The sequence below is a fragment of the Mytilus trossulus genome, chromosome 8 (assembly GCF_036588685.1).
Source record: "Mytilus trossulus isolate FHL-02 chromosome 8, PNRI_Mtr1.1.1.hap1, whole genome shotgun sequence".
NCBI classification, from domain to species: Eukaryota; Metazoa; Mollusca; class Bivalvia; order Mytilida; family Mytilidae; genus Mytilus; species Mytilus trossulus.
In genome coordinates, this window is record NC_086380.1 from 12,648,319 (window position 1) to 12,675,152 (window position 26,834).

At 32.4% G+C, this 26,834-nt stretch overlaps 3 protein-coding genes across 3 annotated transcripts; 2 read left to right on the plus strand and 1 right to left on the minus strand.

The window, feature by feature from the left end:
• The first annotated feature begins 889 nt into the window (after nt 1-889).
• Nucleotides 890-1,729, plus strand: LOC134727347 (GTPase IMAP family member 7-like). Its single transcript, XM_063591725.1, has one exon. It carries the CDS (start codon nt 890-892, stop codon nt 1,727-1,729), a length of 840 nt encoding a protein of 279 aa, XP_063447795.1.
• Nucleotides 1,730-5,230: 3,501 nt separating this feature from the next.
• On the minus strand, nt 5,231-18,051 carry LOC134727348 (glycosyltransferase 25 family member-like). Its single transcript, XM_063591726.1, has 7 exons — nt 17,937-18,051; nt 13,297-13,352; nt 12,294-12,400; nt 9,753-9,810; nt 8,718-8,845; nt 7,383-7,586; nt 5,231-5,381 (listed from the first exon to the last, which is right to left on the minus strand). Exons 1-7 carry the CDS (start codon nt 18,049-18,051, stop codon nt 5,231-5,233), a joined length of 819 nt encoding a protein of 272 aa, XP_063447796.1.
• Nucleotides 18,052-23,515: 5,464 nt separating this feature from the next.
• LOC134727349 (uncharacterized) lies at nt 23,516-24,148 on the plus strand. The gene has a single exon (XM_063591727.1). The coding sequence runs from the start codon at nt 23,516-23,518 to the stop codon at nt 24,146-24,148; it is 633 nt and encodes a 210-aa protein (XP_063447797.1).
• Nucleotides 24,149-26,834: the final 2,686 nt, after the last annotated feature.

The following is a 26,834-nucleotide window of genomic DNA, read 5'->3' on the forward strand; positions in this document are numbered from 1 at the left end:
GTAAAAAATTGCCATTTTAAAGATGAAAACATGAAATTATATGGAATAGATATATCACATTCCAGTATAATTCTTGCTACTATTTTTTGAAGTTTAATGATTCTATCTGAATCTTTTTGTAATAAATTTCTCCAAACTGAACTACAGTAGTCTATATACGGTAGAATATATGCATTATAAAATAGTTTCCTTGTGTGTATTGGCAAATATAATTTGATTCTATATAAAAGTGATATTTTAGATGAAATAATTTCGCATATACGATCAACTTAAATTTTTATCAATTTTTCAATTCCAAGTAATTTGAAGGAATGGACATTCTCAATAAATGTTTCGTTGACGGTAATACATAAGTCTGATAGTTGTGTAAGTTTTGGTTTTAAACCCAATTTCATACAATTTGTTTTTTGTGCATTGATATACATACTGTTATTAATTGTTACATCAAGATTGTATCGCATTAAAATCATTTTGCAATATGTTGTTTATTTTTTCAATGTTTTTATCATGAAAATGCAATGTTGAAACATCAGCATATAAATCCATGTTGGATTGTTTAATATGAAGTGGTAAATCACTTAATATATAACAAATAACAGGCAAAGAGAAAAGTCATTCATTTTAAACAACATTTGTTTTCGTAATGCATCAAGTCTTTCATTTTAATATAACCAAATAGTCAATTAGTCAATTAGTTATGATACGTAATGTAACAAACACACATGTTAACGTTATGATTAGTCGTGTTAGTCATGCCTATTTGAATTGTTTAACAATTTTAAATCTTGTATGATAAATAATGGCTTGTTTTTAAGAAGTTACATGTAACAGAAGATTAATAAAGCCATTAACATTTGTTGTAGGATTAGAAAATGAAGTACGAATAGTGATGATTGGGAAGACCGGATGTGGTAAAAGTGCAACCGGTAATACCATTCTCCAGAAAGAAGCTTTTCTCTCATTATCAAGTTGTTCATCGTGTACAAAAAACTGCAGACGCGGCGAAAACATTTACGATACAGGGAGCAAAAAATACAATCTTGTTGTTGTAGATACTCCAGGATTATATGACACTAACACTAAGATGACAAACGAAGAGGTATCTAAAGAAATCGTCAAGTGCGTCGGAATTAGCTCCCCAGGTCCTCATGCTATTGTATTTGTTGTATCTCTTGCAGGTCGATTCACGGAAGAGGAAGCCGCAACATCAATGCATTTCACCAAACTGTTTGGAGAAAAACTGATGGATTATATGATCATTATTTTTAGCTATGGAGATAACATCGACAAGGAAAATTCTATTGAAAAAAGATTAGCAGAGGCACCTGCTCCTCTCAAACTTCTCCTAAAAAAATGTGGAAACAGGTGTGTGGTTTTCAATAATAAACTGGCATCAAAAGATAAAAAGAAGAAACAATTAAAGGTATTAATAGATGTTGTTGAAAAAATGATCGAAAACAATGGTAGGTCGTTTTATACTGACAAAATGTTCAAGGAGGCTGAGGAAGAACTTCAAAAGGCAATGGAAAAACTGAAAGCCGAAAATGAAAAATTACAGGCGGTTGATCTCCGTAAAACTGTACGAAATGAAGTAGAGGAGGAAGGCAGTATGTTATCAAACATTGGTCAATGTATATTAACCGTTGGGCAAGGAGTGGCAGCAGCAGCAATAGAGGCCACAGGGGTTCCTCGCCTGGTGAATGGTATTGCCAGCTGGTTAGGGCAGTAGTATTGAACCAAGTTTTTAAAATTATCATGTCACATCAATCTCTCTTTATCATGTGTATGGTGACGTAAGTCGATAATAGTGCATTTTATGTTTTATCTTGGAAATCATTCGTAAAACTTCCTCACTCTGTCTTTCTGTTTTTGTCAGTAGTGTTATAAGACATGCTATGTTAATAGTGCTTATTAGAAAATATAACATTTTAACATATATAAGGATTTTTCTTTAACCCATTATGGTATGGTAGCAAAGTGTTCTTTTCCATCCACATCTGCTACGTTTGTGGACATTCTCTTTTCCTTTATAATATACTATAAGGTTAAGCTGACAATCTGTCGAAACTGTAATGTGAACACGCAAAACAAGTTTGACCCCGCTGCATTTTTGCACCAGTTTGAGTTAGCGGCCTCTGGCTTTTGTTTATCTTGAATATTTTTTTTATTTTTCTTCACTTATATGATTTGCGTATGACGTACATTCTCACTGAACTAGTATACAATTGTATTAAGTGGATAGAAGAGAACTACCTCCGGTTGTGGGATTTTCTCGCTGCGTTGAAGACCAATTGGTATTCTTCGGCTGTTAAATGCTCTTTGGTCGGGTTGTTTCTTTGACAAATTCTCTATTTCATTCTCATTTATTAATGTTAACGTGAACTATAACCAACATCTTAAAAACTAAATTGTATCATCGTTATATACCATATATAAAAACAGTTAATTCAACATATGAAGACCATTTTGTTCCCTTGCAAATGATTTTAAACAAGTATCTTATTACCTCTGTCGGATATTTACAAGGCATTTATTTATGATCTTAATCACTAAGATAGCTTCATGATACTGTCTCTTGACATCAGTTCCATTTGAAATAACGGAACATGTCACTATGAAGCACATCGTGAACCATCTTGACAAGTATACTATACTTGTGGACTTCCAACATGTCTTAAGACGCAACAGATCCCGTGACTCGCTGCTAGTAATAACAGCAGAGGATATAACTGGAAATCTGGACAACAACCAACAGGTAGATATTCTTATATTTAACTATAGAAAAGCATTCCACACTGTACCTCTCCAGTGTTTGTTGATAAAACTTCCATTACATGGTTTCAACGGATAAATACTTGCCTAGTTAGAAGCATGGTTGACTCAAAGAGAACAACAAGTCACACTGTTAGGTTAAAGTTTAAGTACTACTCAAATGACATCCGGCGTACCACAATGAACAGTTTTATGACAATTGCTACTTCTCGTGTACATAAACGACATAGGGAACGACATAACATTAAGGATTCGCCTATTCGCAGATGATAGCTTACTTTACCAAGCGATATCAACAAAGGACGACTGCAAACATCAACAAAAAGATCTAGAGAAAATGGTAAATTGGACCAGAACTTGGAAAAATGTTGTGTCCATGCAAAAACAAAAAAAGAGACAAACCATTCATTTCAACTATAACATCAATGAACATATCCTAGAATCAGTCGCATCAAAACCGCACTTAAGAGCTGAACTTACAAACACAATTTCACGGGAAAACAAGTTAACAAAGTTGTCATTAATGGACAGAGCAGAATAAGCTCCATACGACGAAATGTTAGATCCTATTCAGAAGAAGTCAAGAAACAGGCCTATCTTGTCCTTGTCCGACCTCACCTTGCATACTCCGTCAGTGCATAGTACCCTCACCCACAAAAACATATATTAAACAAGATTGCGATGGTCCAGCACCGTGCATCACGCATTATCAAACACAACTACTCAAGGGAGCATTGAACAGTTAAACATTTTTAGAAGAATTTAATTTGACATCAAAAGAATTTACATATATTGTCTTTTATCAAATACAATATGCTTTGCAAGGTAGATTGTCGCATTCAGCTGAAACAAGTGAGCAAATATGAACGCTCACAAAACATGATTGAGAATTACCTAGTATGATTAAGATATAGGACAGAGATATTGCCTTGCACCTGACTTCATACGGGTTCCTAGAGAATTTCTGCAAATTTTACAAATGGAAGTTCCAATTATGGACGGACACCAAACACTTACAAGGCCTGTTATACAGCAGGACGTTTTAAGTCAGAGGGATGACCACATGTCTATGCCTTAGTCCTAGTCAACCGCTCGGATGCATTTTGTGTTGACAAGAACTACATGTGCGTGGTACACAAATATCAACAAAACTTTGACGTGAATGGCGTCCCATAAATTAAATTTGAGGATGTTTAATTTGTAGATAAAATTCAATAAACATTCATCTATTGTATGATCCCTAAACTATTGATAAAGTCTTATCATCATTTTCTTATAGATGCTTTGCCTACACTTCCAGAGCCTCTTATAGCATATTCATTTTTTTCTTTGATTTACTCAGTCTTGTGTTACATATGTTTTTATTTGAAAACTTATTTGTTTTTCTACGGGCTTTTTTTGTATAGGTGTGGTCGTTTTATTTGACTTATGAGTTTTAGATATTCCCTTCTTGTAGGATTTGTTATAAAGCTGTGTTATATCTATATATTTAATGTACCAACATTCTCATTCCACTTATCTGAATCACTCCTCAAAGAAAAGGACGAGCACCATTATCAACTTTTAAGAATATTTAATACAAATTCTCATCGAAGATACCGGTCAAAGCATTATATAAATATTTACCGTTAAGGCTGCATTCTTATAATCCTTATAATTTGGAATTGAAAACTAATGACTATGTATGATGTCTTCACTTTAAATACATTAGATTATATCTGATATATAATTTAATTTTCGATAAATGATGTGTATATCAGTTGTTATTGGCTTTGACCTAGCTTGAAGGTAAATAACTGCGAGTACTCTTGGATAAGGGTACTTTGTGGTTTAAGTCTGTTATGTTTTCTATCTATCTCTCTCTCTCTGTTTGTTTGTTTTCTGTCTGATAAGTCAATCCTTTATAACCGATTTTTATTTTTTGTTTATATGTTGTGTTATTACACTACTAGAATGGGTTTAAAGAAGGGTTATACACCGCTAACGTGTTCAACTAAGCCCAATCTGCATGTGCCTCCAAAGTCCATAGTAGTAAGCCTGTAATTTCGACGTTGTCGTTTAATATTACTATCGTATTTGTTTTCCGTTTATTTTAATCATACATCAGGCTGTTATTTTTCTCATTTGATGTTGTTTTCTTCTGGTATATTAATAGCTAGTTGTGTGTATGGGGTGTCCTTAAGCTTAAAGCCACGCGGTGATCTGTTTTAGGTCATCTTTATGTCATTTAGTTTTGGGTGGATATTTGTCACACTTGTAATAATACTAAGGACATCCAATACCAATTTGAAATAACTGATAAGGGTTTATACAAAACGTAGTAAGGAAGCTATCATTTGATTTTTAAAGGATTCAAGGATTAAAAATGTTGTACTTTATTTATTTTATGTAAATTATAATCTCTGAACTTGTAATTCGCATTTTGTTGAAAACCTCGATGTGATACACAAATTAAGTATCAAGTTTCCAAGGTAGAAGCCATTTTGCGAGAATCTTCAGTATCCGATATGTATTTGGTTTCCCCGAACCACCATGACGGATAAATTAACAAAGGGTTGATGGCAACAGCTTTCAAATCATTTGGGTAAAATAGTTTCTTCCATTCTTCCCTGAAAAAAAAGGATTTTGTTCGATAAATTGATAATTAATTCATATAAATTTTAGACTAAGATGCACGATAATTATGTAGTTGTTATTGGATTTTAACCAGCTGACCGTCACTACAAGTACTCTCAGGTCTGTATTTTTTCTGTAGGGATGCATACTTAAGTACTCCTACACGTCCACTCTATGTTTTTGTTAGATGTATTTTTATTTGTATCCATCTTACGAGTTAAGACTTTTTCAACTGATTTTTTAAAGTTAGTTCATATGCTTTTCTGTTACACTACTGTCACAAGTTTGAGGAGGGTTGGTGTTTCAAATGATTTTAAACCCGCAATACTGTGTGTATTCCTTTCCCAGGTCAGGCACCTGTAATTCATTGGATGTTGTTTGTTTTGGTGTAATATGTTTGTTGATAATTTTGTGAATGAGGCCGTTGGTTTTCCGTTTGAAATATTTTACATTGGTCATTTCGGGCCTTTTATAGCTGACTATGAGATATGTGCTTAGTTTACATATATAGGTGTTAGTTATTCCTGTGTCATTTGGTCTCTTTTTGGATAGATGTCTCGTTGTACCATATATTCTTTCTATGTATATATAAGTACATCTGACCCATTGACATCTCTACAACAGATATCATCCATCGGATTACCAGCGATGGTGATAATAGGCTGAAAATACATTCTGTATATATGATTCTTCTACATAATAGCCCAACAATATAAGATCTGTAAATGTGCGGATTATCCTCATATAGACGAAACCAGCGCCTGGCATATAGAATTGAAAGCTTGGAATATGTGATGAAGATGATGAACAACTGAGTCGATGTTTTTGATTGGTGGATGTCTTATACATGTTATATAAGGATATCACTATCAAATTAGTTCTTATTTTCGTGCTGACATGAGACATCATTGATACATGTATGTTGTTTTATTGTTCAATTGCTAAGTTTTACATTTTGAGTTATTCGATTCCTTCCTTCAGTTTTTGATTGCCTAAGCCGTATTTGGCATTTTCGGAATGTTTGGAATCCAAACAACCACCAACAACGAACAAAGATAATTAGTTCAAGAACGGGATTCATGTATAGCAAAAAAAAAATATCTACCAAATAATAGATATCAGTTATATCGATCACTCAATGTTTTGATAACGGTGAAACATAAAATTAAGAATGGAAAAGGGGAATGTGTCAAAGAGACAATAACCCGACCATAGAAAAAACAACAGGAGAAGGTGGTGCTTAAGATTCTTATTGAACATCCTGTGCATACTGTCGATCAATCAATTCAAATAATGAGACTGTGCAAAGTCAATCAATGAAACCAATTAGCTTTCAAAACGGTTTTGATAAAAATATGATTAGCAGTAGACGTACATATGTTTTGAAGCTCAAATTGGCAATGAAAACTGGGAATGTTTCAAAGATACAACAACACGACCAAAGAGCAGAAAACATCACAAGACAACAATGGGTCTTCAACACAGCAAGAAAATTCAGCACCTGAAGGCGGGAATTGGCTTGCTTCTAGATAAAATGTACACTAGTTATACACTAGTTGAGCGACAATGCGCGTCGCACTACGTCTAAAAAGAAAATATTTCATTCGTATCACAATAATCACATCATAGCTTCTTTGTTCATATAACACTAACCTCATCATAGATACCAGGATTGAGTTTTTTACGCAGACGCGCGGGTCGTCTACAAAAGATGTAGTCTCATATGTAACGCTCGTATACAAAAGTTTAAAAAGTCAAAACAGAACGAACGAAGTCAAGGAGAACTTTGATGACCCAAACAATTTTATTAAGTTTCGCCAGAAGAAGCTAAGTTTATGTACTAGTATTACTGTGGTAGAAAATCATACGTATTTCAAAAATGCAAAGTTAAGTAAAATGTTGATTTATGACTATGACCATTCAAAAATGCTGGTCAATACTTGTTATTATTAAAGTTCTTAATTATAATCATGGTACCTTTGAAAACTACTTACATTGGATGTCTATTGTACATAAGTGGTATCAACTCGTCGGTTGGAACTAGTTTGTGTAATGGTTTTTGCTTCAGTATCTTTTTTGCACCTTTTCTTGTGATTGCATACGCTAACGCCCAATAGGAAAAATCTGGCCACATCGCAAAATGCGTTCCATCCACATATTTATCAGCAGTTGCATTCATGGGCTTGCGTCCCAAAAATCTACAACAAATCAATTATCTAGTATACAGAAGAAAAAAAATCGACCATACTAACACATTTTTTCAATTTGGTTTTATGTATTATGGAAGGTCGAATTTAATGACGCAAATTATCTTCGTTTGTGTAGATATAGTTACGTCGATCTACTGTCACTTGGGTAACACATTTACACTCACAATAAAATTTCTAGATAGAAAATGCAATCGAAAAACTATATTGTTTGCAATTCATTTCTGACAACAGACTATGATGTTTAATGATGAAAATACATTTCAAGATATGGCAGCTGTCGTCATTTTAGATATCTATCGACAACCCAATGTATCATGTTTTGTTATCGAAACGAAACAATGCTGATGCATTCAAACATTTATCTTTCGTGACGAAAGATACGTGAACAAATTATATTTTGATTTTTTCGTTTCACTTTCAATCCCTACTTTCCCTACATTTGTGGGTCTGACACCATTCACCGATTTTCTTAGTCCTTTTTATAAGATGCTTTCATAGCTTTTGAGTTAATACTTTTAGTCATACACTCTACCGAAACATCATTTTTGTATTTTAAAAAATTATAAAAATTGGATTTTGGTTTGAATTGGGTTTCATCTTGAATGATCACATTATGGACATCAAATAAAGAAATGAAACTTATAGAACATGTGCTTAATTTATATCTTGCTAATTGTCGTCTAAAGCCATATGTGTATGTGAAAAATCTACAGTGTCACGAATTATTCTAGTTTTTGAAACAGTACAAATAATCGTAGAAAAGACTATTGTGTCAACACATGACTGCTGTCTACCAGACTTATATGCAATGTTATGCAAATGCAGGACACAAAACGACCACCATCACTGATATTAACTCAGAGTCTGTTTTATCTTTTCAAAGGTCAAGTTTTCTTACTTGGTACGCCTAACGTGCGTATAGTATACACAAGACGCTTATCCTTTGAGTAGTAAACACTGAGTTTCAAAATTGTTTTAATTTTTCGGTTTAACTCAGATTAAAGGTTCTTTGTAGGCTTGACAGAAGAGAAAACAACGTACAAAATCTGTAGAATCCCCGAAAGTTGGTATCCATGAAAATAGAAGTAGATTTTATTTCGTTGAATCAATAATACTTACAAAAGATCCCAATCAGGCACAAACTCTTCTATATCAGCAAACGACCTTGACAATTGTTTGCGAAACATAGGAACGAATTGTGCATCATCTTCTAGTATCAGAACTCTTTGGTAATTCTTCACTATCATCTATAAATATAAAATAAAAATCAGAATAGTAATGTAACTTTCCAATTTCTAAATCGATGTATCGTTTTGGAAATGTACTAATGTTTTCAATACATGCTGTAAATGAGTGTAATTAGAAAAAAAATGATTTGCATATTTGTTCCCTTATTTTAAAATCAAATTTTGAATGATCAACAACAATTGATGAAAAAACCTAATATTGAAAATAATTTATCAAATGTAAGCTAAGAATTCTATACACCAGATTTGCATATAAATAAAGGAAACAGAACTATACCGCTCTTCAATAGTTATATTTCATTCAAACAAACAAAAAATCCCGGCAAGATACTAAAACTGAGGGGAAACAATTAACTAAAAGTGTACAAAAGGTCAACAGAAACTCTGAACTACATGAAAGACGACAGACGAAACAATGCATGGCTTCGTACTCATGGACACGAAAAAAGACTTATTTTCGGATATGTTCCTTACATCGTAACTACAATCTACTTCCCTTTCATGAATGTGACCCTTATGAGTTTGACCGTCCCTCTGGTATCTTTCGTCCTTCTTATGTAAGAGAAGTAACTTTAAATTGAGTTAAAATGCAAAGATTTATGTAACTACACAGAGACAAAATAATGGTGTTCTACTAATGGCGTCTTTTTACATAACACATGTGACCTTTATTGATGGTTTCCCAATACACATGTCATGCAAATAATTTGTAATAAGTAGCTTTCTTTGATAATGTGTTGATATGATTTTGAAGTTTTGAAAAAAAATAAAAAAAGGCCAGCACTTACAGATTTAATAATTTCGAAAGAAAGCCAAACGTACGCAATCTTTCAGACGAAGACTTCAATGTAATATATGTAAAAGCAAATATTCATACCAAGCAAACGCAAAATATATTTTAACTTACATCTTCCAATACATAATAATGACTTAGTACACATCCAATTTCACCATACGTCATATTCCTACAATGGAAAATATAAAACACGAATAAAAAGTTAAGGCATGCAAACCTGTTCTAAAACACAGCTGTATGTAATGTCTGTCGAGTATCAATCTTTTTCTCGAAAGGTGAGAAACTATCAAAAAGATCAGACTCCGTGTCATTAAAATCAATAGCAGACAAATACGTTCCAGATTTTTTTGCATGAATACAGGTGATCGAACACACACAGTCTTCCTAAACATAATTTGAACTTCTATAATATACTGTATATATCACCGCTAATAGAAAAATGGTTGCCATTTGGACAAATATAATTATCGCTATTTTGTGCATTTTCCTTTGATTTTTTTTGTGATAATTTTTCATATCATGCTACTCGCTGGAGATGGAAAATAATCGCTAGAAACAAAGGATGCACGTTGCTTTACTAATGAAATTAACATGAAATTGACAACGTCGTCATAGGTAAAATAGCGATAAGCATATTATCATTGGTATCGGCTCAAGCGAGAAAATCAATCTCGTTAAGATGATTAACGACAATCTATATAATTCTATACCATGCGTACGGTATCTGATGACGCACATTTCTAAAGTAATCGTCCAATACCTAAGTCCTATCTCAACATCAAGTGTGACACATTATTTATATTGAAACACTTAAAACTGTTGTACTGAATGCGATTTGCATGTTGGATCTATTTCTATAATGACATTTAGGTAGTATGCAGACCAGTCTAACTGTTTTTAATGCTTCATTTCAATTTATCTGCAAAATGACGAGTTCTTTTTTTGTGACGTTATCGAGCATGGTCGCCGTTTTCCCTTTGGTCACAAGAGATATTTCAAAGGAACGCAAGACTATTTGACATCATCAAATAAATTTGACTTTTTGAAGAACTGAGTATGCTGAGATCAAACGAACTTCGCTGCAATTCTCTCTAGGATACAAACTTCGTGAAACTTTTTTTATAAACATCTGTTCCTATGTTTATCAACTTGATACTATTAAAGTCTGTATAATATTATATACCTTACCTATTTTGATATATATCTGAATAGCCTTGTAATATTTGTACTCCAAGTTTGTCAAGTTTTTCAGGATTCAAATTTCTATTGATTATAAAAAAGAAATGTTATATCGTATATGCATATTGTGCTGTTTGCTGTTGATATACTAATAGCTTGTGTTTTGTTAATCTGGATCAAAATGATGTACAGTTAAACCACATGCAATTAAGAGTTTTTCGTTATGGTTTAAATTCGAATTTTCTGCAAGGTGAAATGAATATAGTTTGTTTTCTTAATATGCTATAAAAAATGTGTGCTCTTGGTAAATTAAGTGAATTCATACATCTTTTTTTAATGAAGTCATCAGTTAATCATATTATAATTCTTTTTTTAAATAGAAATGCTTTACATCCTTAAAACAAAGATTCACAAAAACATATAAAAAAGAAGGACATGTCGGTTGAAAAATATTTATTTTTGGTAAGTTTCTTCCCTATACATAATAAAGAAAATCCCTGTTTGGAGTTTTTTTTATTTAATCGATCAGTTAAGCATCTTATAATTCTATTTTTAAAAAGAAATGTTTTTACATCCTTAAAACAAAGATTAAAAAAAATAGAAAAAGAGGACTTGTCAGTTGATAATTGTTTTGGGTTAAATTTCATTCCTGTAAATAACTAAGAACAATCCCGGTTTAGAATGAATAATAGATTGATAACATCAGTATTTAAGGCTCCAATATCATCAGCGTTACAAAGGTACAGGTCAATCTAAAAGTTACTTAAGTATTAAGTATGAAAGTTAGGACAGCTTATATCTTAGCAAAAAGACTGTTATATATATAAAAAGGTGTGGTAGGAGTGCCAAATCTCCATGCTTGGTTTTTTTTAAACGACATCAATTGGAATGATAACTAGAGTAGGAAATTTGTCATGATTTGATTCATAGTTCAATTACTTCTAATCTCATCATTTCAAAATGAATATAAGAAGTATATATCACTGGTTCTACACATAGGTAAACAAAATTTTAAATTGTCAAAAAATAAGACTAGGGAAAATAAGTAAATATAAATATATGGCACAATTAATTTCAAATATGTATTAGGCCGCTTATTTAAGATATATTTATCGAATTTGGAAGTTTTCAAAGCCGCTCGAGGGTTAATTTCATAATAATTTGGTTTTTTATTTGTTTATAAACAAAACGAGATAAGTTATGATTACCAATGCTAGGTGAGACATCTATCAATAAGAGTTGAAATAGTGTTGATATATTACCACTAACTATGTTGCGACGTCGAATATCAGGTATAATGCATACTTATATTGCAGTATATTTCAAACAGATTATTCCTTAAAAAAATGTGGCACGATAAAACTAATTGCATCTTAAAGTTAAAAAAAAAGCGATGGTAAAATTGTAATGAAATTTAAGAATAGATTCACAATTTGTTCACGATCATTAACTAATGGATACTTAGTTCCCTACCGTCCATCAACAGCCTGAAAGTATGTAAAGTCCAGTCTCATTTCATCGGCTGCCTTCTCCAATCTTTGTCGTCTTTCTAATCTTCTTTTTAAATGCACAATATAAATCTAAGGTGAATGAGAAGGCAAAATTTAAGATAAAAATTATATTAATAAAAATACAAAACTCCGATTAAAATTCTAAATTGAAAATCCCTGGGCAAATGTCGGTATCAGAGCTCACGCACATCAAACAAATCGATAACAACTTCATATTTCTGACTCAGTATAGGCATTTCTTATGTAGAAAATGGTGGATTACACCTACTTTTATAGCTAGCTTAACCTCTCAGTTGTAAGACAGTTACATAAAATATTGAAACGTGCTTCATTGAATGATTAAAGCCTTGTTGCAATTTTAATGTCAGAGAAAAGACTTATTTAAAAAAAAACGGAAATTAAAGGGACAATAAAGAATTGTATGTCCAATATTAATCAAAAGCATCAGAACAAAAGCAAAACGACAAAAAATAACTTCAAAAACTATAATCTGATCAATACAAGCCCATGATTTATTATATTTTGAAAAACGAAAAGAAATTGTTTTACTACAAGTATAAGAAAAACATACATATTTAATGGGCCATGACATATAAACCCTACCAGACATACATGTCACCTTAAAATCATTCAAAACACCAACTGTACGTATTACAAATGGTATAAGGTAACTTAAGTATGTCCAATATACCATGACAATGAGGCCAATGCCAGTTTATACATGCCAAACAGAACAAAGAGTTACTAAAACATAAAACTTAACATTAACCAAAGAAACACGACAAAAAGCTCGAGGTTAAAGACATGTTGTCTCTTTAGCAATCATACCACATCTTCTTTTTTGTATGTTCACGACATATTTTTCATTGATAAAACATTGTTTAATCTTCGAAGTCATATTTTTATTTTAAATGACGCGCTTTTACGAAAATCTAAAGAACAAATTATGGTTCAACTTTACAAACCTTGTCAAACATCATAGTATCTGGTTTGAAAGCATGTCTCGATTCTGGCGGGAAATCTGAAATTAAAAAAAAAAATTCAATTGTTGTCAGCAAACACATCTTGTTTAATTTTCGACTCAAATTATGAAAAATTCTCAAATTAATTGAAACAACAGTTTCATGTTTCATTAGTATTTTAAATAAGACTGTTGTCCTGAAGACAATACTAGTAAGTAAAAGAAAGACAAGCTCAGTAGTAAGATCATCTGTTTTAACAATAGTATGACTTATTTCAAAACAGATGCTAGAAGAATGGGTTACACTTCTATTTGGACAATTTGAGTATAATACCAAAAATGAATATAATGGAGATTGTTAATCATAATTCCGAGTTATGTTAGATGGAATGATATAAATTGTCCCGCGGATATTTAATAGTTAGTTTTGGTTAGCAACATCCTTCGATTTTCACAAAACATAACATTGCAATTTCTCAACAGCAACATAGATTTATTTTATGAAATATGCAAAATTATTGATTTTTTTTTGTGTGTTTATATTTGACTTATAATGTATACTCTAATATTCAGTTTCTAATAGGAGTTGACACCATGAATTATAATTGATAATAGCATTTTGATAAATAAAGTATTAAACTTTAAATTAATCGATAGACAAAAAATGCAACCTCTAGAATAGACATGCTAGCTTTGTCGATTCAAGTGTCAGTGATTATTTCTTTCCAAGACAAAACGCGAGTCTGAAGTAAAAATCTACAGGCCAGTATTATAACATTTTTTTTAAAACAAATATATATGATCTTTTAATGTCCTTTCTATGGTGATAATATCTTTATTCGTTTTAAAACATCTCATAGAGAATATGCATTTAACAAACATGTTCACAGCACAATTGCATCAGTTAACAGTCAATGATTAACGGAATGAAGATATCGACGATTACATCATCAACAGTGTTATATTGAATTTAAAATGTATTAGGAGAATAATGAAAGAGAGAAAAAAGATACAAAAGGACAAATAATGAAAACAGTGATTTTTTAAGTGAGAGTATATAGTGCGAATTATCTACTGTCCGATAATTTAATTTATTCTAGTACATCTCGTTCAAACAAACTTGAATCAATCCAAAACAGAGGTGTAAGGACATAGAAAATAGGCTTTAAAAAATACAAATACACAAAAAAACATGTAATCTAGTTTTAAAAGTACCAATCTAAAACGCCTTTACTGAAAATAAAAAAGTGGAAAATGAATGTGAGACACTGCCTTTTTTGAAGAAATCTGATAATGAAAATAATTAATAAAATGATCGTAGAAAATGATTACCCAGAGAAAACTGTGATTATGAACTGTATGCACCATTACAGAAGCCGATGTAGCCAAAACGTATATTTGAACTTATTATTCAAGAAGACCAAAACTTGTAAAACTATTGTCTTTCCGTAATATACTAGTAGGGGAATTCGGCAAAATAAAGCTGTAATTGATGACTGTATTGTATATTGTTTTGTGTTAATCTTTGACTCGTAACTGATGCTATTGTGCTGCGAACATGTTTGTTTCAGGGTGTTTTTCACAATCAACACTCAGGCTCAGTATAAGGTAAAGAAGAACTTTGTCCAAACTTCATGGAAATTTGTCAAATATGGACAGAAGCTTATGCGCGTTGATTTTGTTGAACAAGGAATACTGTTTTCATAAAAATTGCTAAGACAGGGCTATGCATCATTTAAATTAAGGTCATCACTCAAGAAATTTTACGATCGCCATCATGAGCTGATTGGCCATTAAGATAAAAGTGTGTCTAATATCATATCTGATATTCTTCCTCAGTCATAATAACCTTCCATCATTACTGAACTGAATAAAGAAGTAACATGAGGAGTGCCGTATACGGTGCAGGAAATGCTTACCATTCCGGAGTACCTAATTTCACTCCCGGTTTTTAGTGGAGTTCGTGTTGTTTCTTAATCATTATTTATAACTGTTGATGTAAATGTCCTTTGGGTTTGTGAGTCTTTGTTTTCTCAGTGCTTTTGATTGTTACTGTCTCATAACCAATATACAGGTTCCAGTGCAAAATTTAGGGAATATTTTCTTTTTTCTTTTTCCATATTTAACCGAAAAACGGACCATTTTATAAGTAATCATGTTTTTAAGTCGGGGATTTAAGTTGAAATTTGTTGCACATCGACTACATTGTCAAACCTTCGTTTATAAAAGCTATAACAGAAGCTTCTAAATGATTCATAAAAAATGTCTGAAGCAAACCTTTTTAAATATATTTTCTTCATTTTTAGTATTTTTAAAACGATTCCGTTTGTTACAGTTATTATTTACAGTCGGCCATGGGTTACCTTGTTTTGACAAAACAAAATTTGCTACCTTCTTAGAATTTTTATGAAACTTGAACAGAAGCTTGTGTTCAAGACCAAGAAAGAGCATCCAAAAAAACTGTTTGATTATTATTGAAATTCCACATATACGCCTTTTGTAAGGTGGTACCTAACATTACAGGGAGATCACTCCGTGAAATCAGCTAAACGTTTTAATTACGTTGTGTTGTAAAAGGAATTATTATTATTCTCAATGATCAAAATAAGTGTTTGTCAAACTGCTATATAACCAGTGTAATTTTTCTGATAAAGCGGTTGTTTCAAATCTTTTGAATTTTTTATATTTTTGTCAAAGGTTCAAAGTAAAGACTTTGTCAAAATTTTAAGAAAATTAAACGAGCCAAATTAATTTTAGTTAAAGTGTTGGGTACCACCTTAAGTCAGAATTACACGTAAACATTGACAGCAGCAATCGCAGGCGAGACACATGGTTCCGCTGAACCACTTATGAATCATTTAATATATTAAACTAGTGTCATATCCAAATTTTCCGTTAAATATACGTGACCTGTTGATCTGCACAACTGTACAATTGTATTTTAAATGCTAATAATTGTCAATAAGACCTCCGATATATGGTTTAAAATTTGTTTATTATGTTTCTGCAAACTTATTACCATTTTTATATCTTCTACGGCTTTCCAGAGAATATCCCCAGTATTTAAATGCACGTTATTTACAAAGTATTCATCATTTTTAAACGCAATTTAAGGCAGAAATAGAACACAAAAAAGAAGAGGGGAGGAACCATGTGTAATTCCAAATGCCAAAAAAATCTAAGGCTCTCTCTTTGTAGTGATAGACATTTCTGAATTTTTTCCAACAATGCAAATTGTTTTGCATACAGTGAATTTATTCATATAATTCTATCATTCATAATTCAACTATTTTTGGTGATACATTCGGTGCGGAACTTTCTCTATCAGTAAGACTGACCCTGTGGTTGTTAAAAACTCATTACGTTTGCCTGACGCGCGTAAATAGAGAGTTATCACCACAGTACTATTATAAGCTTAAGGATTAGTTCTAATAGCTTTCCCACCCGTACGATTTGGTACTATCCCTTTTCCACTCATTTCCTGAAAGATTAGTTTTCACCGCTGTTCCACTCAGTGCAAACAAAATCAAGGTTGCTAAATACAGTACCATACTTTTGTACAAAGACAAATTCCAGTTCCTAACACTTTCCTTGAACACTTAAGACGTTTACACTAATCTAAACAAAAATAGTTTGTCAATAGTATAAATTTAAAACCGAAAAAGTTCAGGTGTATTAAAACACCTGTGTTATTAAAATAAAAAATACATGATGTAGTAAAAATATAACAACATTCAATTGATCTTCAAAGTTCAAAAGTTTACAAATCAACGAACCTTTTGAATTTGATTTAGTTCATGTTATCTAAACCTATCTTTGAAATATTATTTGTTGCAAGTTAACATGCACAGTTCTTAAACTTATTAGTTAAAATTTAATCTTTAAAGTAAAAAGTGTAAATGATGGAAAGAGTCATAATATTTTCAAAAAGGTCTTTCTAAATTTGTCTGACATATTTCTCAATTCTTAAACAACATACAGAATTAGTAGAAAAGAAAGAAAATCTTGCAGCTGTATATCAATTCAATACACATAAGGTTGTAAGAAAATGATACTTTGGAGGTAGAAAAGGTTAGTCAGCCTCAAATGAGCAATGTGCATGTGGTATTGTATCGATCGTGTTTTTTTATATTCTTCCATTTAGTAATTTTATTTACAGGTGTTTATGTATTTATCTAAGATAGCGTTTAATATTTGGCGTTTCAGCATTTATCATGAGTGTGAACCCTTTAAAAGGTGAAAAAAGCACGTCATACGTTTCATGCGTTTGCAACACTTTCCGGGATTTACCATCACCAAGAACGCTCAAACCCGAGTATTTGAAAGCAAATGATGTATATAGTCGGAAATTTTGAAAGGTTATAAAAATAGTAGAATCCATATAAGGCCAGCTTTATAATAGTGGAGTTGAAACCTTAGTTTCTATATAATTGAAAAAATAATGTATGCGTTTTTGTCATATTATAGGATGATAGTTTGTGCAAAATGCAGTGAACGAGATAACTATAGTTGTTAATGACTGTGTCATTTTGGTCTTTTGTGGATAGTTGTCTCATTGGCAATCATTCTACATCTTCTTCTTTATAGAAACATTATGTTTCTTATGTTCAACGATAACAAAAGGTCTGCGTAAGTCCACATTACCCTCGATAAAGTCTTTCATTGATTTTTGTGATGGATTATGCATGTTTCCCTTTTTCAATTTATATTGGAGCTCTGTAATTTTGTTGATTCTTTTTTTCATATTTGGAATTGGCATGTTACCTAGTACTTCATGGAGAGTGCGGGCGCCATCATCCAATCGATTTGCATGATCAATTAAAAATCAAAAACAATATACATCTTAAAAAATACTACGATTTGTTTTCAAGTAATAACTCACTATTATTTGACAGGAGCTATCTGACAAACTAAACTGAGATGCTCATTCATGATTCTATTGCAATGCTTGTTCACCCGTCAGCTATTCTGTCATGATAATTGTTCACGATATACCCAATGACATTGATTTGATTATACATGTAGCAACAACTCATGCAATAAATAAAGGAGAATGACAATTTCATAGTATTTCTAACAATCCAGATAGACACTATACAAACATTCTGAAAGTAGAAAACATAAGTACGCTGAGCCTCAGTCTTGTCTTTATTAGCGACCTAAAAAAATCAAACAACCGACAAACCCGACAACTATTTACAAATTTATCTTCATACGTTTGACTGGAAATGGTAACTTAAATGTTGTTGTTTTTTATGTATTTCATATTTTACAGACTATATATGGTTGCCAATTACATTATATATTATTCATAAGAGAAAACTAAAATGATGAAGGAAAAAAATTGCGCGCAACCGTGACCTATATTTGTTAATTTCTGTATTATTGTTATTTTGTAGGCAGTTGTCTCACTGTCAATGAAACCCTATCTTCTTTGTTATAATAGATTATCATTAAATGAAAATTAAATTCATTTATTGAAATGACATAACCATGTATTGAGACTCGACAAATCGAGTCGTCCTTTGCTCTTAGTTTGCCAATTTGAGCATGTGATAGTCGAGTAGTAAAAGTTCGTGCAACTTAACGGTCACTTTTACCTTGAAAACCGAATGAAGAGGACGTCATAACAAAAAAAAATCTACATACACTATCAAGTTAAGTTAGTTTTAATTAGTTTATTTAAGAATTCATATTTTGAATTTAATTCGGATATAAAGATTTCATTTATGTTTTTTTTTGTAATAATTAATTTAACTTATTACTGCGTCAAATTTAATATGCGTCTGGGCCACGGGGTATTGGAAAATTTTAAATGTATAATTTTTAATAGTACAAGCATTACCTAAATATGTACAATTTCACATTTTATTTTATTCTTGATGCAAAATATTAAAGTGTACCTGCTTTAATTTGTAGAGACAGGTAGGTGCATGTTTACAGGTTAAGTTTACTATAAATAATTTATATATTTGAAATGTCACAACAGAAAACTCCTGATAAACCTGTACCGGTAAGAAATAATTTAGAAAAGAGACAATTTCAGGAATTGATTTATTAGTTTGAGCTTAAATGATTCAGTTTTTAGATATGAATAAAAATGAATACTGAAGTCGATGCATTTAAAAACTGTTATAAAAAAAAATCAAGAGACAAAATACTTATTATGTGATGTTAGTAAGTACATGTACTTCAATTTTTAACATGTTTTGTTTATACGAAGAAATAGGAATTGGCGCACACGAGTGCCCGATTTTAAGGCAACCACCAGAGAGACGACGCGGATGGAGAAACCGTGTAGTTGCTGCACTAGAAATTCAAGATATGAGGTCATTTGTTGGTGAAGTACAAGCACTACTTTCTCTACAAATCCAGGCTCCGGTGCCAATTGAAAGACAACCTGCCTTTTAAGATTCCGTAACACCAGCACTGAACGTACAAGTGCCATTTGCGCAAGCTGAAATACCAGCTCATTTGCCAATGCTTAATTGAAATGGTGAGATAAATAATGATCCTATGCTTATACCCAATCAATCAGAATTTATCGATTTGTCATTACTTCTCCATCAATTTGTTTTAAATTGACAGACCTCAAAATTTTATAAGTAATGATAATACAGCCGGTTCATTTGAAATCACATCAAACAAAATCAGCATTGAGACATGGACTGATGCATTTATAAATTGTATGAAAATATTAATTCAACGTTTTCCAAGTTTAGCTAGTGAATTGACTGCTCAATCATTAGGGGGACCCAAGTGTCTTTTAAGAAGATTTATTGTTATGACCGGAAATTAAGATTAAGAATGGCAAACAATCCTACAAGATCTTGGTCTTCCATTGATGGCATTTTATGATACATCGTCATAGCTAATGGGGAACCGGAGGGTAATACGTTTACTATAGTATGGTATTCGTCTTTTGTCAATTCTATTGTTATGATTAAAAGGTTGGGTTGAAATGTTGAAATTAGAAAAAAAGGACATAACATCCGCCTTCAGATTGTTAAAAATTTATTCAGGGGACTTGATCTATTAGGGTTTAAACTTAATGAATAACATTTCATAGATAAATCATTGCCTTTTTGGTACTCAGAATCAAATTGCTTATTCGAAACATTTTTAACTTTTATTCAATGGGCTGTCATTAATGAGTCCAATTCAAATAATCTTGATCATTATATGGATGATTTTTTTTTGCCAGTAAAAGCAACAGCGAGGACTGTAAAAATCTGAAGAATAGTTTTGATAGAGTATGTTGTCGTCCTGGAGTACCAATTGCTCATGAAAAATCAGAAGGTCCAACAACAAAGCTTAGTTATTTAGGTTTTATTTATAGACACAGCAACAAATGCTACTACAAATTTCGGAGGACAAATTCAAAGATCGAAAATAATGTCATAAAATTGTGAAACTATAGTCAAATAGACAAAATGATCTCTCTTCTTTAAAATGCATGATTGATAAGGAAACATTTTTTATATCTTCTACGGCTTTCCAGAGAATATCCCCAGTATTTAAATGCACGTTATTTACAAAGTATTCATCATGTTTAAACGCAATTTAAGGTAAAAATAGAATACAAAAATGAAGAGGGGAGGAACCATGTGTAATTCCAAATGCCAAAAAAATCTAAGGCTCTCTTTCGTAGTGGTAGACATTTCTGAATTTTTTCCAACAATGCAAATTGTTTTGCATACAGTGAATTTATTCATATAATTCTATCATTCATAATTCAACTATTTTTGGTGATTCATTCGGTGCGGAACTTTCTCTATCAGTAAGACTGACCCTGTGGTTGTTAAAAACTCATTACGTTTGCCTGACGCGCGTATATAGAGAGTTCTCACCACAGTACTATTATAAGCTTAAGGATTAATTCTAATAGCTTTCCCACCCGTACGATTTGGTATTATCCTGTTGAGAAACCCACGAACATTAGCGTGACGTCCTGCGGACGTCGGTAAGGAACTTTAGTTGTAACGTCATTTCCTTTGTTGTTGTTACTTTATACATGAATGTGGCTTATGCAATACAAATATACACCTTAGAACTTTTGTTTCCTTCACGATATTATGGTGCCGTGACTGCTGGAAAATGTCAACAAAGTTAAAAGGAACACGTTCGGGACACAGGAGCGCTCTCACAAGGCTTTGGCGGAGATTTGACGATGTGAAATCAATCGAAGAGTTCGACAGAGATGAACTTTCAACCATTTTGGATTTGATCATTGATAAGCAAAGATTTTTGTCAGACTTGAACAATCAAATTATTAGTGAATTATCGGAAGAGGAACTTGAAGCGGAAATTTCTGATTCAGATGAGTATTCTATAACTTTAGAGACAAAAATACGCAAAATGCGTAAATTTTTAGAACCAACCGCCCGAAGCTATTCACTCCCAGTAACAGATAGTTCACTTAACCCCTTAGCTCAGAGCTTTGATGTCAATAGAAACCAAACAGCATCGTTCAATTCACAACTCATGTACGCTCCTCATATGTCAAACAGCAACAACCAATTTCACAAATTACCAAAGTTAGAACTTTCTAAATTCGACGGCAACATTCTAAATTGGCAATATTCTGGGAATCTTACGACACAGCAATTCATAGTAATCCCTCATTTACAGACGCCCAGAAATTCAACTATTTGAAAACACTACTTCAAAACGAGGCTTTGACTACAGTTTCGGGTTTTACGCTTACAAATTTAAACTACAGTAAAGCAATAGATTTGTTACACCAGCGATTTGGACAGACTCAAAAAATCACGCACACGTACATGCAGACTTTGTTAGCTCTACCCGCACCCGATAGTACAGTACAGTCATGCCGCAGATTTTATGATAAGTCAGAAACGCTCATAAGAGGACTAGAATCACTAGGTCAAAGTCAGGAATCATATGGTGCATTACTTATACCTATTATGCTCAACAAATTACCAAGTAGAATTAAGGAGAATATTACCCTTGAACATGGTTCAATACAGTGGTCGCTTGATGAACTCATACAATGCTTATTCAATGAGATAAGTATATTAGAAGCCGGACAAAGAGTTAATTTAGAATCAGATGAAACATTGCATAGCACAGTATACCTTGCTAAAACTGACACAAAGAATTACAACAATAACAATAACAGAAAGCAACCGAGAATTGAGGTAGCCGTTCACACGCGGAAACCATGTATTTATTGCGGTGAGTCTCATAGCCCTAATACATGTATGAAAATTGTTGACCAAAAAGCCCGTCTAGAAATCCTTAAACAAAAGAAAGCTTGTTTTAATTGTCTTGGCAACCACCGAGTTACAGATTGTAAGTCTAAAGGAACTTGTAAACAATGTGGACGAAAACATCATACCAATATTTGTTTAAATAAGAGTCAGTCTTCGTTTTCTAGCAACAGTATTTCGAATCATAACAATAAAGATAATAAACCCGCTTCATCAGATAAGCAAGATATAGCCGAAACCGCATCAACAATGCACTGTACTACATATTCACAAGTACTTCTCAAGACTGCGATAGCTATGGTGCACTCAAACGCGCAAATCAGTATGGATGCAAACATACTATTCGACGAAGGGGCTCAGCGCTCATTTATTACAAAAAGTCTAGCGGAGCAACTAGAACTAAAACAAAACAGAACAGAAGCCATATCAATTTCTGGATTTGGAGGAGGTAACGGATCAGTACGCCGTTTGAAAACCGCTGACATATTTGTACTCACGGAAGACGGAAGCCGTATTCAGCTGAATATACTCATTGTTCCTGAAATAGCTTCACCGATACGGATACATACTACCGAGACAACTACATGTAACTTACCATACTTGCGCGGATTAAAACTGGCACACCCGCTTTCAGGACATGACGTTTTTCTCATTAAATTTATTGATAGGCGCTGACCATGATTGGGATTTCATTGAAGATCAGATAATACGAGGCAACGGTCCAACTGCAGTCAAGTCAAGAATAGGGTATTTGCTATCCGGCCCGACACAGAAATCAACAGAAGTAACTACTTCAATGATGAACATTTGAATTAGACACAAAGAAGAGGAATATGATTTAGAAAACTTCTGGAAAATCGAGTCATTAGGAATAACGCCTCAGAATAAGGAAAAATCAAACGCAGAATTTGGAACCACATGGAAATTCATACCAAAACGTGCCCCATGGTACGGCGGATTTTGGGAAAGACTGGTTGGACTAACTAAAAAATGTCTAAAAAGATTATTGGACGCGCATGTATAGATTTACCTCTGTTACAGACATTAGTGGTGGAAATTGAAGCTAACCTTAACAATAGACCGCTTACCTATATATCGTCGGACATTGCCGATCCAGAGCCGCTTACCCCGTCGCATCTATTGTATGAAAGACAAATTAAATCTTTCCCGTATCCGTTATATACAGATGAAACAGACAGTTATAGTGCCGATTTAACAACCAATCACGAAACTATGAATGATCAAGCGAAAAGGAGATTCCGTCTAATTGAACAATTTTTAGCAAGATGGAAACACGAGTATTTGACCTCCTTACGTGAATTTCACCGAGTGTCTGGAAATAACAATCAAAGTGTAAAACAAGGAGATGTAGTCCAGATATATGATGATAATTCTCCACGTACGACGTGGAAACTCGGTGTAATTGAAGAACTTACCTACGGAAACGATAACCTTGTGCGATCTGCGACGGTCCGAACATCTAACTCTAAACTAAACAGACCAATTGTCAAGTTATATCCTTTGAAGATTTGTGAATCCGACTCAATTACTACACAGACGCATAGATATCAGCGAAGAGCCAAGACAGATGCCGTAGAGAAAATCAGAGAGTGTTTAAAGTGACTTTTTTCAATTATATTCAAGTGAAGTGACAGTAAATTTAAATTATTTAATTTATATGAGACATTAATTTTAAAGGAAATATTTCATTTCATTTATTTGTAAAAGTTCATTCAGTTCTAGAACAATTCATTTAATTTATTCAGTATATTTGAGACACTTTCTGCGGCCCCGGAGAATGTTGAGAAACCCACGAACTTTAGCGTGACGTTCTGCGGACGTCGGTAAGGAACTTTAATTGTAGCGTCATTTCTTTTGTTGTTGTTACTTTATACATGAATGTGGCTTATGCAATACAAAAATACACCTTAGAACTTTTGTTTCCTTCACGATATATCCCTTTTCCACTCATTACCTGAGAGATTAGTTTTCACCGCTGTTCCGCTCAGTGCAAACAAAATCAAGGTTGCTAAATACAGTACCATACTTTTGTACAAAGACAAATTCCAGTTCCTAACACTTTTCTTGAACACTTAAGACGTTAACACTAATCTAAACAAAAATAGTTTGTCAATAGTATAAATTTAAAACCGAATAAAGTTCCGGTGTATTAAAACACCTGTGTTATTAAAATAAAAAAAACATGATGTAGTAAAAATATAACAACATTCAATTGATCTTCAAAGTTCAAAAGTTTACAATTCAACGAACCTTTTGAATTTGATTTAGTTCATGTTATCTAAACCTATCTTTGAAATATTATTTGTTGCAAGTTAACATGCACAGTTCTTAAACTTATTAGTTAAAATTTAATCTTTAAAGTAAAAAGTGTAAATGATGGAAAGAGTCATAATATTTTCAAAAAGGTCTTTCCAAATTTGTCTGACATATTTTCGCAATTCTTAAACAACATACAGAATTAGTAGAAAAGAAAGAAAATCTTACAGCTGTATATCAATTCAATACACATAAGGTTGTAAGAAAATGATACTTTGGAGGTAGAAAAGGTTAGTCAGCCTCAAATGAGCAATGTGCATGTGGTATTGTATCGATCGTGTTTTTTTATATTCTTCCATTTAGTAATTTTATTTACAGGTGTTTATGTATTTATCTAAGATAGCGTTTAATATTTGGCGTTTAAGCATTTATTATGAGTGTGAACCCTTTAAAAGGTGAAAAAAGCACGTCATACGTTTCATGCGTTTGCAACACTTTCCGGGATTTACCATCACCAAGAACGCTCGAATCCGAGTATTTGAAAGCAAATGATGTATATAGTCGGAAATTTTGAAAGGTTATAAAAATAGTAGAATCCATATAAGGCCAGCTTTATTATAGTGGAGTTGAAACCTTAGTTTCTATATAATTGAAAAAATAATGTATGCGTTTTTGTCATATTATAGGATGATAGTTTGTGCAAAATGCAGTGAACGAGATAACTATAGTTGTTAATGACTGTGTCATTTTGGTCTTTTGTGAATAGTTGTCTCATTGGCAATCATTCTACATCTTCTTCTTTATAGAAACATTATGTTTCTTATGTTTAACGATAACAAAAGGTCTGCGTAAGTCCACATTACCCTCGATAAAGTCTTTCATTGATTTTTGTTATGGATTATGCATATTTCCCTTTTTCAATTTATATTGGAGCTCTGTAATTTTGTTGATTCTTTTTTTCATATTTGGAATTGACATGTTACCTAGTACTTCATGGACAGTGCGGGCGCCATCATCCAATCGATTTGCAAGATCAATCAAAAATCAAAAACAATATACATCTTAAAAAATACTACGATTTGTTTTCAAGTAATAACTCACTATTATTTGACGGGAGCTATCTGACAAACTAAACTGAGATGCTCATTCATGATTCTATTGCAATGCTTGTTCACCCGTCAGCTATTCTGTCATGATAATTGTTCACGATATACCCAATGACATTGATTTGATTATACATGTAGCAACAACTCATGCAATAAATAAAGGAGACAATTTCATAGTATTTCTAACAATCCAGATAGACACTATACAAACATTCTGAAAGTAGAAAACATAAGTACGCTGAGCCTCAGTCTTGTCTTTACTAGCGACCTAAAACAATCAAACAACCGACAAACCCGACAACTATTTACAAATTTATCTTCATACGTTTGACTGGAAATGGTAACTTAAATGTTGTTTTTTTATGTATTTCATATTTTACAGACTATATATGGTTGCCAATTACATTATATATTATTCATAAGAGAAAACTAAAATGATGAAGGAAAAAAATTGCGCCCAACCGTGACCTATATTTGTTAATTTCTGTATTATTGTTATTTTGTAGGCAGTTGTCTCACTGTCAATGAAACCCTATCTTCTTTGTTATAATAGATTATCATTAAATGAAAATTAAATTCATTTATTGAAATGACATAACCATGTATTGAGACTCGACAAATCGAGTCGTCCTTTGCTCTTATTTTGCCAATTTGAGCATGTGATAGTCGAGTAGTAAAAGTTCGTGCAACTTAACGGTCACTTTTACCTTGAAAACCGAATGAAGAGGACGTCAAAACAAAAACAAATCTACATACACTATCAAGATAAGTTAGTTTTAATTAGTTTATTTAAGAATTCATATTTTGAATTTAATTCGGATTTAAAGATTTCATTTATGTTTGTTTTTGTAATAATTAAATTAACTTATTACTGCGTCAAATTTAATATGCGTCTGGGCCACGGGGTATTGGAAAATTTTAAATGT